We start from the raw sequence: 12,655 nt of genomic DNA, 5'->3' as shown, positions 1-12,655 counted from the left end.
CCAATAAAATATTATTATTATTATTATTATAATTATTATTATTATTATTATTATAACTATTAATAATGCGTAAAATGTAATAGTTATTACATAAAAACATTTATATATAATATAAGTATTGGAGGAGAATAATTGTCATATAATTTTTTTTTTAAAGGAATTTTAGTTTTCTTATTTCTTTTTCTTTTCAATGCTTTTGGTCCTCACAATTATAAAATAATAATAATAATAAAAAAACATAAATAAATAAATAATAACATTGAAATAATAATAATAATAATAATAATAAATATAATAAAGTGAGGTATCACTTTGAGGGTGAAGAAAAGAAACAGAAGAAATAAAGGATTAATGTCTTCTGTCCTCTTTATTTTATTTGGACAAAGTGTTTTTGTCCTTTTGGGTTTTAAACCTGTTCCTTATGTTTCCTCATTAAACTTCAATTATTTGAGAACATCATGCGGTGCATTAAGCATCAGCATGTAAACTTTAAATAACTGACACAGAGGTTAACAACTTCAGGTTTTTGGAAAAACAAAGAAAATAAATGAATTCAGATAAAAAAATAATAAAATGAATAAATGAATTCAGCGATAAAAGCTAAATGACAGTAGGAGGAAGACGTCTCTCTGGGATGTGGCTTTTGCAGGAAGTCTTTAAACTAAAGCTGCTTTTTCTTTTTTATGCATGAAAAAATGTAAGGATAGTTTTTTTTGTCTGGGTTTGGCGTCATCAAGTCACTGAACTGGGTTTGCAGAATGTCAACCTCAAAGGAAGTCTGGATGAAAGGACCCCAAACTCAGGGCCAATCCCAATCGTCTCCTTCGTCTTCCCCCGTATGTGACAACACGCCCCCAAGAAATGAGACCCTGCTCCTTTCCTGCTACACTGTAAAAATGAAAGTGGTGCAAACTCAAACTTTCAAGTTTTTGTTGAGAGTTAACTCGAGGGGTGGGGATTCAGTGAGTCAAAGCCAGCCCACCAACACATAAACCTCCAACCCATCAAGTCCTGATCAGCCCAAACACATAGAGCTTAGTTTAAACTTTCACCTTCACTCATCTTATTCTCATCTGTTTGATTCATGAGGTCAGGGGAGGCAGAAACAGAGAGATGAAAACCACTGTGTCTTCTCTGCTGCTATAGCAACGTTAGCGTTAGCTTGATCGTTATAATGAGTGATTTAAAACATCAAACTGTTCGAAACATGGCTGACATCAAAAAATATCCAGACCATGGGGAATCTGTCAAAGGTCCCTGTTTGTCTTTGTGTCGTGGACTGTGCAGCTCTTCAGCTCACAGGAAACTGAGACTTCATTAAACATCACGCTCACAAGGAGGCAGGATTGGGATTGGCCCCTAATCTCTTACATTTCAACAGCTTGATCACAAAACTTTCTTCACCTTTTCCATCTGTTTCTGCTCAGATTAAACCACGACGTTGCCTCAGACGCGTCAAACATCAAACAAAGAAGCTAGTTTCTTTTTCTAGGCTCAGAAATGAAGTCTGGATTTAACATCTGCTCTGCTAAAATGTCTTTTTTTGCTTGGTTTGTTTGGTTCAGCCCACTCAGAGAGAGGTGGATAAAACACAATCTGTGGACTGAAGTATCATAAACCTCTCGTAGAAACTCAGAGATTATAATCTCCAAACAGAAACTCAGATTAGCTCAGTGATGGGTGGGAAAGGTGAAACTGTAAAATGTTTTTTTTTTTTTTGCTTCGTTTGGGTTAGTTTACGTGACATTTCTGAGTCCATAGCCCTGACATAATGTTTATCTGTGTGTTTAAGGCCTCTACTTCCTTTACAGCTGATGGTGAATGAACATCATGAGGCAGACACAGGAGTCAAAACATGGGTCAATGCTAACACGTACTGTTTGGTGCTAAACATGTCAAATATAACATCTACACATGTACAGAGGTTTATCAGCTCAGTGTTCATAGCATTCAGAGCATTCAGAACGTTCAGAACGTTCAGAGCGTTCAGAACGTTCAGAGCGTTCAGAGCGTTCAGAGTGTTCAGAGCGTTCAGAGCTTTCAGAGCGTTCAGAACGTTCAGAGCGTTCAGAACGTTCAGATGTTCAGAGCGTTCAGAGCGTTCAGAGCTTTCAGAGCGTTCAGAACGTTCAGAGCGTTCAGAACGTTCAGATGTTCAGAGCGTTCAGAGCGTTCAGAGTGTTTAGAATGTTCAGAGCGTTCAGAATGTTCAGAGCTTTCAGAGCGTTCAGAACATTCAGTGTTCAGAGCTTCAGAGCGTTCAGAACATTTCGAATGTTCAGAGCGTTCAGAGCGTTCAGAACATTTCAGAGCGTACATAGTGTTCAGAACGTTCCGAGCGTTAACAGCATTAACAGTGTTCAGAGCGTTCACCTTCAGACGTACAAAATGTCACAAAAAAAGACTGAACAAGAAAAAGTCTGATGAACAAACTGTACAATCAACTTTCTTATAGACAATCAACAGACATTAATTAACGCTCATGTTGGCGTTAATCTGTCTCCATGGAGACGATCAGGTCAACGCGCTTTCTGCAACGACTCATCGACACATTCATGGAGGAAAAGTTCCCCTCCGATGTTAAAATCTACAGCTGGAGCCATCTTCACCAATTCTAAACTTTTCACACACTTTCTGATCTCTATGGAATCAGCTCTTCAGAGCCGCGGTTAAACCTGGAAAACGTTACGCCATGCGTGTAAACTTTCCTCCGTCATGGGTCCACGTCAGCCCTCATCCTCTGTGAAGGTTTGGCACAAAAAGAGCACGGAGAGAAACACATTCCTGGGTCGGGATGGGAGGAGTCCATCAGCTTCAGACTGAGCGAGATAAAGTTTACTGAGCACAACTTTACTCATACAACTTTTAAAAACCGGGCAGTCTGTGATTTTTTATGAAAAGATCAGAGTTTTTACTTCATTCACGTCTGAGTGAGAGACAACACGCTATGAGAAGTCTTCGGGTGTCCCAGGACAAAATGACGAATCTCTACCAGTGATTTCTGCTCTGGACACCAGATGTTTTAGACCTGCTTTATTTAGATTTAAAGAAATTAAACGTTTTGTTCATTTTAAAAACGCATGATGCTTGATAAAATATCACTTCTCTGACTCAAATTGGTGAGAGCTGGACAGCGTGAGCTCTGACTGCAGAGAAAATCACCGGTGAAGATCGTCATTTCCCGAGGTTTTCACCGAGGAAGTGACACGCTGAAGGACTGGCTGTTTTCTGTTATTGCTTCACTGAATGAATCAGCTCTGTTAGAAATGAATCAGTGTTAGTTTCCCTGCAGCGCAGCTACCAGCAAAACAGAGGCAAGTTTTGCTTAAAGTTACTCCACTTAAACATCGCTCAGTCGACAGAAAGCTGAAAGAAAACTGAAACCAAACGATTTTAATCCCAACGTTAAAGTTTCTTAAACTCTGAATTAAGCTGCTACATATGACGTTTCCTCATTAAATAAAATCATTTCTCCTCTTTCAGCTCATGCTAAGTCTTATCATGTCGTCTGCCTATCGATTATTAGTTAATCATGCGGATGCTACCAGCTAATGCTACAATCTTACGGTAACTAGCGACGTAATCCCGTCCCCCAGAGTTTAAACATTAATCTGCTATCATAGATTAACTTTGGCTCACTCCAAAAGACACGATCGATCGAAATATTTACACATAAACACACAGGAAGTGCCCACGGAGAGAAACACACACTCTGAACCTCACGGTAAACCTCTCAGCGCTTCCTTCCTTCCTTCCTTCCTTCCTTCCTTCCTTCCTTCCTTCTTCCCTCCCTTCCTCGTGAGCTGGGCTAATCACCTGGGGCTCGCTGGATCAGGGCTGTAATTTAGACCAAACGCTGTTAGCGCTGCTGTTAGCGCTGCCGTTAGCGCTGCCGTTAGCGCTGCCGTTAGCGCTGCCGTTAGCGCTGCCGTTAGCGCTGCCGTTAGCGCTGCCGTTAGCGCAGACCAAAGGAGAGGAAGGAGAAGACACTTGCTGGTAGAAATTGGCACAGTAGAAACTGTTATTAGACAACTGTTAGCCAAAGCTTTAAAAAAAGAGGAGGAGCCTCAGGAAACCAGTTTGAGCTCCAAACTACCGTTACACTGGGATTTACAGCGAGTCGTCAGCTGGGCTACGATCCTGACGCGTGACAGAAACGTGTTTGGGTCAAAGTCAGACGTCAGTGCTACAACACAGGAGCGACACAGCGTCTGCATTCAGACCGTCAGACCGTTAGACCGTCAGACCGTCAGACCGTCAGACCATCAGCTGGACGACAGGAGAAACATGGAGCAGATAAAAACAAAACTCTTCAACATTTCAGACACATTCACACCTGGCTGTTTCTCGGGTAGTTTCTGGATTCTTCTCTGGAAACTGGAGAGTTTGGTCGCAGAGATTTATTTCTGATGTACTAAGAAGGATCTGGAAACGACACAAGAGTAGATGTGCACTGTGTAGCAGTGTGAGGATTAAGTACGGTGGCCAACAAGGGCCAAACGCGCTGCAACGGCTCGTCATGATACAAACCCTCCTCCTGTATCTGGTCTCAGGACCTGAAGTGACCCAAAAGAGACCAGATGAGAGGACGTGTCCATCTGGGACGGTTTGGATGGGGGCGGGGCCTATGAGAGTTTTCACATCAGTCTCCAAAGTCCAGCAAAGACGCTAGGTTTGTTGCTAATCACTTTAAAAAATGAAAAAAGGAGCAGCAGGGGTCTGAAAGGTTGCTAAATATAGCAACAGAGATGCTAAGTTGGCTCCTTTTTTTCTCTGCTGTACCACACAGCACCCCCCACAGGCCTGGAGCTCTTCTGTTAAAGGCTGAACTTGTTTTCTGGTTGTTTGTGTTTGTGTGTTTACTTTCTGAACGATCAGCCTGTTTGACGTTAGCTCAGCTGTTAACACCTGTTTGTTGTTTGAGCCGTCGCAGAGCGTTTGGCGTCTGTCCGCCATCGTAACTGAGCCATACCTGCAACAAATTATAATAAATCACGTTCCTTTTTGGTGCAACGAGTTTCATCAGAGCTGGAGGTTTTCAGAAACAGTATTCAGCCCGATCAGTCTGAAGTTTGGAGAGATGAGTGGATGAGTTTTCAGCGGCTGCAGCAGGAATGAACAAACCGTCTCCGGTTAAAAAAATAAAAACTCCTGTTTTCCTGAATTTCATCTGCTCTCCATCTGTTTGGTGGATTAATCATTCCAAATTAATAAAAGTTGGAATAATTAATTCTTATTCCTGTGTGAGAAACAGCCAGGGGAAATGACGTCAGCAAGATGAGATTTTAACCATACTCCCTCTGGTTTGTGGGCGGACTGAGACGCCCCCCTACAGAGGACCTGGGGACCCAGAATCTGCTGGTTCTTCCATCAAACAAGACCTTAGGGAACCAGGTCTTCCTTTGCCAATACCTGGACCTGATGTTCCCCTAATCCCAGTGGGATTAAAAGAAATTAAAGGAAATTAAAATCAATTTACAGGCAGGATTTCTTTAATTCAGACTTTGACAGGAAACATACTCTGAACAATCACCGCTCTGTCGTTTCCAGAGGCCTGACGTCCACGCTGAGCTGAGGTCTTAAGTTAAACATGGTTAAATTCAGGTTACTGGGACGACCAGCACTCCAACAAACCGGTCCACAGGAAAACCAGCAGCATTCCGGATCCCCATGATCAGGTTTGGGTCTAGATCTTTCTGAAAGAGGAGGAGGGTTTCCATCCGTGCTGACGGACTGAGAGCAGGAAATGAACCCGACACTAACGAGCTCGATGGGTGAGACAGAAAACTGAGTCTGAGCTCAGGGAACCAAAATGTCCAACAATGAGCTTCATTTCTCTAAAAAGACCTCTGAGCACAGACCTGCTCAGACCAGAACCCACTCAGACCAGAACCCCCTCCTCCCCGGACTCCTGGACAGACCCAAACCCCTTAATGAGGACTCAGAGAGACCACGAACAGTCCTGGGACCAGTCAGAGTCTACTGTTGAGAAGGCGCGTAGCTGAAGCAAAGCTGGGCCGGCTGAGGATCCTGGTCCCGGTGGGCCGGCTGAGGATCCTGGTCCCGGTGGGCCGGATCGATGTGGGCAGCCAAGCGCTCCTCTGAAGAATCCTCATTAGGCGGTTTTTGTTTTCCTCACAGAGATCTGAAGACAGCCAGTTTCCCTGCGAGTCCGAGGGCGGCGGTGGCAACAAGAAAAGAAAGGAGCTTCCCTCGAGTCCGGAGAAAGAGTCAAATATCAAAAGAGTAGATTCCCAAACGCTGCCGACGAGTAACGAGGTCACTTCCTCTATGAAAAAGCGTCAGAGAAACAAACACGGACAAACTCAGCGTGAGTCTACGATCTCTCACAGCACGGCCCGATGGTGCTCTCCAGGGACATCTGGGAACAATGGCGGATGAGCGGCGCCATCTTTGGGTCCACCATGGAGGAGGTAGGGAAGAGCTTGTACCAGCCAATCACCATCGAGCTGAGGTCCAGCTCCTCCAGTAAGATCCGCGCCACGCCCATGAAGCATTTACGATCCATCCGGCCGTAGTTTCCCCACACGATGACCTGGAACAGAGGAGGAGAGGTGAGAGGAGAGAAGGGGAGGAGAGAAGGAGAGGAGAGAAGGAGAGGAGAGAAGGAGAGGAGAGAAGGAGAGGAGAGAAGGAGAGGAGAGAAGGAGAGGTGAGAGGAGAGAAGGAGAGGAGAGAAGGAGAGGAGAGAAGGAGAGGAGAGAAGGAGAGGTGAGAGGAGAGAAGGAGAGGAGAGAAGGAGAGGAGAGAAGGAGAGGTGAGAGGAGAGAAGGAGAGGTGAGAGGAGAGAAGGAGAGGAGAGAAGGAGAGGTGAGAAGGAGAGGAGAGAAGGAGAGGAGAGAAGGAGAGGAGAGAAGGAGAGGAGAGAGGAGAGAAGGAGTGGTGAGAGGAGAGGTGAGAGGAGAGAAGGAGAGAAGGAGAGGTGAGAGGAGAGGTGAGAGGAGAGAAGGAGAGGAGAGAAGGAGAGCAGGAGAGGAGAGAAGGAGAGGTGAGAAGGAGAGGAGAGAAGGAGAGGAGAGAGGAGAGAAGGAGAGGTGAGAGGAGAGAAGGAGAGGTGAGAGGAGAGAAGGAGAGGAGAGAAGGAGAGAAGGAGAGGAGAGAAGGAGAGGTGAGAAGGAGAGGAGAGAAGGAGAGGTGAGAGGAGAGAAGGAGAGGTGAGAGAAGAGAAGGAAGGGTGAAAGAAAAGAAGGAGAGGTGAGAGGAGAGAAGGAGAGGTGAAAAAAGAGAAGGAGAGGTGAAAAGGAGAGGAGAGAAGGAGAGAAGGAGAGGTGAAAGGAGAGGTGAGAGGAGAGAAGGAGAGGAGAGAAGGAGAGGTGAGACGAGAGAAGGAGAGGTGAGATGAGAGAAGGAGAGGTGAGAGGAGAGAAGGAGAGGTGAGAGGAGAGAAGGAGAGGAGAGAAGGAGAGGTGAGAGGAGAGAAGGAGAGGTGAAAGGAGGGAAGGAGAGGTGAGAGGAGAGAAGGAGAGGAGAGAAGGAGAGGTGAAAGGAGGGAAGGAGAGGTGAGAGGAGAGAAGGAGAGGAGAGAAGGAGAGGTGAAAGGAGGGAAGGAGAGGTGAGAGGAGAGAAGGAGAGGTGAGAAGGAGAGGAGAGAAGGAGAGAAGGAGAGGAGAGAAGGAGAGGAGAGAAGGAGAGAAGGAGAGAAGGAGAGGAGAGAAGGAGGGAAGGATAGGTGAGAGGAGAGAAGGAGAGGAGAGAAGGAGAGAAGGAGAGGAGAGAAGGAGAGGTGAGAGGAGAGAAGGAGAGGTGAAAGGAGGGAAGGAGAGGTGAAAGGAGGGAAGGAGAGGTGAGAGGGAGAGAAGGAGAGGAGAGAAGGAGAGAAGGAGAGGAGAGAAGGAGAGAAGGAGAGGAGAGAAGGAGGGAAGGAGAGGTGAGAGGAGAGAAGGAGAGGAGAGAAGGGGAGAAGGAGAGGAGAGAAGGAGAGGTGAGAGGAGAGAAGGAGAGGAGAGAAGGAGAGAAGGAGATGAGAGAAGGAGAGAAGGAGAGGAGAGAAGGAGGGAAGGAGAGGTGAGAGGAGAGAAGGAGAGGAGAGAAGGAGAGAAGGAGAGGAGAGAAGGAGAGGTGAGAGGAGAGAAGGAGAGGAGAGAAGGAGAGAAGGAGAGGAGAGAAGGAGAGAAGGAGAGGAGAGAAGGAGAGAAGGAGAGGTGAGAGGAGAGAAGGAGAGGTGAGAGGAGAGAAGGAGAGGAGAGAAGGAGAGAAGGAGAGGTGAAAGGAGGAACAAACAGAGAGGTTACACATCCTGCCTGGAGAGTTCGGCTTTTTGACGAATAAGAGACGTTTGAAATGCCAGATCCAAGACTGAAACGTGTGTGTTTTATGTTTGCGTCAGAAATCACAGGAAACATGGCATCCTCTAGTAAATGTCCAGCAGGAGGATCATGTGAAACAAGCTGATCCTGTAGGTTAGCGTTCAACATCTCTAAGTTTTAAAAATCTCCAGATCTGATAAATTTCAGGGCTTTAATTTTTTGAAACTCTCTAAATGTTGGAGTGAACGTCTGATCACAGAGTTCAGTGGATTTCTGCTGATTAAGTGACTGAGGCCGGTAAAGCTCAGGAAACACCCAAACTGACCTGTAAACAATAAGGTACAGTGAAAGGGGCGGGGCTTATTCTGATCCATCCAGGTGGTTTGGAGATCTGTTCCTCAGCAGCAGGTCTCAAAGGTCTGACTGTTAGAGCGCTTTGCACACTGACTGCAGGACTGTGTGTGTGTGTGTGTGTGTGTGTGTGTGTGTGTGTGTGTGTGTGTGTGTGTGTGTGTGTGTGTGTGTGTGTGTGTGTCCTCTGTCTCCTGACGTCCCAGATACCATCAGGGCTCATCTCAAACAGCTCCACATCTTGTCAGGCTGCAGGAAAATAATCAATATCTGTCAGTGTGTGTGTCCACTCCTCTGATGGTCTGCTCTGTGTGTGTGTGTGTGTGTGTGTGTGTGTGTGTGTGTGTGTGTGCCAGCATACCAATGTGTTTGTTTGGTGTGTGTGTGTGTGTGAGGTGGAGCTGCTTCCTGTCGTCTCTGAAGATTCCTCTGCACACGTCGACCTGCAGTTCTGTGTTTGGCCATAAGGAGCTGTTTTATATTTAGCGTTAGCATCGTAGCTATTTTTATCCTAGCTGAAGGTTAAAAAAAAATCCATGATTTATTAATTTTCACAGCGTGTTTTTGTCAGATAGGATCACTGATCTCTTTTGACTTTTGTTGTGGTGTTTGCAAAGCGTCTGACCCCTACTGGCCACCGTAGATTCCTCCTGTTAGCTCCATGAGCAGTGAGGCTGGGACGATTTGCTTTTCTGTTGATTGCTTTTTTTTTGTTTGTTTTTGTTTTGTTTTTTTTTACAATTTTTGGAGTACTGATTTGTTTCAAAGTTCAATTCTTCTATTTTCTGATCTTTGCTAGTTTTAGTTTGCGTCTTTAACACCCGACCTTGCAAAAAGTTGAATGATGATGTATACAGACTATATCAGGAGACATTTTTTCACAAAAAATGAACATCTGAACATCAAACAAAGACAAAAATAAATGATTTAAATGACAAAAAAAAGGAAAAAAAAAAAAAGATTTTTTTTAACAAAAAAAAGAAGAAAAAAAAAATCACGATTTAAAATCATTAATAAAAAAAAAAACCCAGATACTACGAAACATGAATTTTTCTCCCACTCCCATTGAACATCTGTCTGTGTCTGATCGTGGCGTCCTCTCAGAGTCTTGAATCCAAACTGTTGATAGGGACTTATTTTCAATGCTGAGGCAGCTTGATCCAAACCTGCCAACATTAGACTTTGACCATCTGTTTACCAACTGAAATTCTGGAGAAAAGACAAAGAAATTACAAATTGGGAAAGAAGGTTAAAAAACAGAGACTCCTGCAGAAAACGGGGGTGTCGGCAGGTTTGTTGATTTCTGATGTTCAGTATATGACCACTACACTAATTCCACTTCCTGTTGTCTCCTTTCCTCTCTGATTTATCCACTTCCTGTTGTCTCCTTTCCTCTCTGATTTATCCACTTCCTGATGTCTCCTTTCCTCTCTGATTTATCCACTTCCTGATGTCTCCTTTCCTCTCTGACTTATCAAACTGATGTAGATGATTTTGATGAGATGATGATCACTCTCTACACCGTCAGCGCTCACAGACTGATGTGGATCTGTTTTTATAATCACAGCTTTAAGCTTTCTCCTCTGTTGGACTCTGTGTTGGTTCGGTCAGTGTGATGTCAGATGTTTAATGTTGTTGACTTCATATAAAAAGCAGATTTAATGAGCTGTTTTTACGCTGAGCCTCATTCTAAGGAGGATTGGAGCAAAGTCTCAGCATGAACTTCAGCAGAGCTTTGCTAAATCAGGAAGTGACAGATTGAAAAAGTGCTGCTGATTTCAGCGTTTTTCATTATCCAGTGTGAATGAGTTTGATGAAACTGGGAGGACAGCAGCACAGACAGCAGATAATTAAGAGGGAGGCGTTCAGCGGCTGATTACACGGCGAGGAGCAGAGAGGAGTGACGAGGAGCGGCGAGGGGCAGAGAGGAGGCGAGAGGAGCAGAGAGGAGGCGGGTCTGCACTCTGAACATGCTGCTGTTTCCACCTGCTGATTACTGCAGGAACCAAACACAGCACAGGTCAACATGAGACAAGCTGCACAGAGACATGCTGCACTGAGACGTGCTGCACTGAGACATGCTGCACAGAGACATGCTGCACAGTGACATGCTGCACAGAGACATGCTGCACAGAGACATGTTGCACAGAGACCTGCTGCACAGAGACATGCTGCACAGAGACATGCTGCACAGAGACTTGCTGCACAGAGACGAGCTGCACAGTGACATGCTGCACAGTGACGTGCTGCACAGAGACATGCTGCACTGAGACATGCTGCACAGAGACATGCTGCACAGTGACGTGCTGCACAGTGACATGCTGCACAGAGACATGCTGCACAGTGACGTGCTGCACAGTGACATGCTGCACAGAGACATGCTGCACAGTGACATGCTGCACAGAGACATGCTGCACAGAGACGAGCTGCACAGAGACATGCTGCACTGAGACATGCTGCACTGAGACATGCTGCACAGAGACATGCTGCACAGTGACGTGCTGCACAGTGACATGCTGCACAGAGACATGCTGCACAGTGACGTGCTGCACAGAGACATGCTGCACAGTGACGTGCTGCACAGTGACGTGCTGCACAGAGACATGCTGCACAGTGACGTGCTGCACAGAGACGTGCTGCACAGAGACATGCTGCACAGTGACGTGCTGCACAGTGACATGCTGCACTGAGACGTGCTGCGCGGCGTTGACGCCTGACTCCAACAAGGACGACAGAGAGGAGAGGTTCAGAGTTTCATGCTGCAAAAAAAGCTAAAATCCAGCTGGGAAATGAAAGTTTACAGGGAGAAAAGCAGAAAAATGATCAAATTAAGGAGCAAAGGTGGCAGGAAGCAGAGACTGGAGGACAGGGATTAGGAGAGGAAGGAGCTGAGGAAGGAGATAAGACAGAGAGAAAATGAATGAAGAGGAGCTCTGAGTGGAGCGCAGACAGAGGTCAGGACGTTATCAGCCTCCCTCCTCGTCCTCTGTGACGTTTCTGATCCAAAGAAACTCAAACAAAAGAAAAGTGGAGCTGTGGACTGGCCCTGGAGCTGGATCTGGATGTAAATGTCAAAGAGTTTGACCTCCTGATCAGTCACGTCTGTCAGCACTCACAGTCTGTTCGAACGTCTTCCTGTTCATCTTTTTTAATACGGCGTACTGTCCCTTTAACTGATTAACCCTTTCAGTGGACTCAGACCCATGAACTGTTCTCTAAACCCTGTTTTTACTGCGATTAAACGGGAAAATCTTTGTAAACCAAACAATGAGCAGGACATGAAAAAGTAAAGTCCTACTTTTGTTGTTTATTTTTTTTATTTACTGAAACGTTGTTTGTTTGTTTGTTCGTTTGTTTGTTTGTTTGTTTGTTTGTTTGTTTGTTTGTTTGTTGCAGTCAGACCACTCTCGATGGGGCAGTGGGACACAGATCTGGTCCTGGGTACGGCCTTGGTCACAGAGACCAGATAACTTTTGAGTCCTGTTTCCACCAAGAGGTTCAGTTCAGTTCATGTCAGTACGTCACGCTAACACGTAGCTAACACGTAGCTAACACGTAGCTAACACGTAGCTAACACGTAGCTAACACGTAGCTAACATAGCTATCAGCGTTCAGCTTACACCCCGCCTACCAAGAAGGACACGGTTGGCTGTGGAAACACAAACAGGATCAGGCTTTACTGATCCAATCTGTACCAGACCGGACCAATCCAAACTGGACCACTTGGTGGAAACGGGTCTTTACAGCTGCTCCCAGATCTTCAGACCTCTGGACTAACGGGGCCTAAACAACCTCCTTCAGTTTGAAGCAGCTTCTTCTACGATGAGGACTTTAAACGTGACGTCTAGGGCCCTGCGTCACCGGCCTCCTGACAGACCCATGAGAACCTCTTCCTGGGTACGAGCTGAGACCTTGGACTTGGACTTTCCTCAGACTCAGGAGGTAAAATGACTCTTAAGGTGGTATGAAACAACCTTTTTCTCAGAAGCCGAAATTTTTCATTTTAACAACACAAACGTTTGACCTAGACCTGGACC

General features: G+C 45.5%; 1 protein-coding gene across 5 annotated transcripts in view; it reads right to left on the bottom strand.

Moving 5' to 3' along the window:
- Positions 1 to 310: 310 nt before the first annotated feature.
- Positions 311 to 12,655, bottom strand: part of rims4 (regulating synaptic membrane exocytosis 4) — a 70,404-nt gene continuing 58,059 nt past the window's right edge. For all 5 annotated transcript variants that reach the window (XM_074670480.1, XM_074670491.1, XM_074670453.1 and 2 more), the window contains exon 6: positions 311 to 6,556. In XM_074670480.1, the coding sequence (XP_074526581.1) occupies positions 6,338 to 6,556 (219 nt within the window). In that variant the 3' untranslated portion in view covers positions 311 to 6,337. The remainder of the gene's footprint in view (positions 6,557 to 12,655) is intronic.

The sequence above is a fragment of the Halichoeres trimaculatus genome, unplaced genomic scaffold, assembly GCF_033239565.1.
Source record: "Halichoeres trimaculatus isolate MK-OKI-2021-1 unplaced genomic scaffold, fHalTri1.1 fHalTri1_scaffold_1, whole genome shotgun sequence".
Classification (NCBI taxonomy): Eukaryota; Metazoa; Chordata; class Actinopteri; order Labriformes; family Labridae; genus Halichoeres; species Halichoeres trimaculatus.
This window is presented reverse-complemented; position numbering and strand designations above follow the sequence as displayed.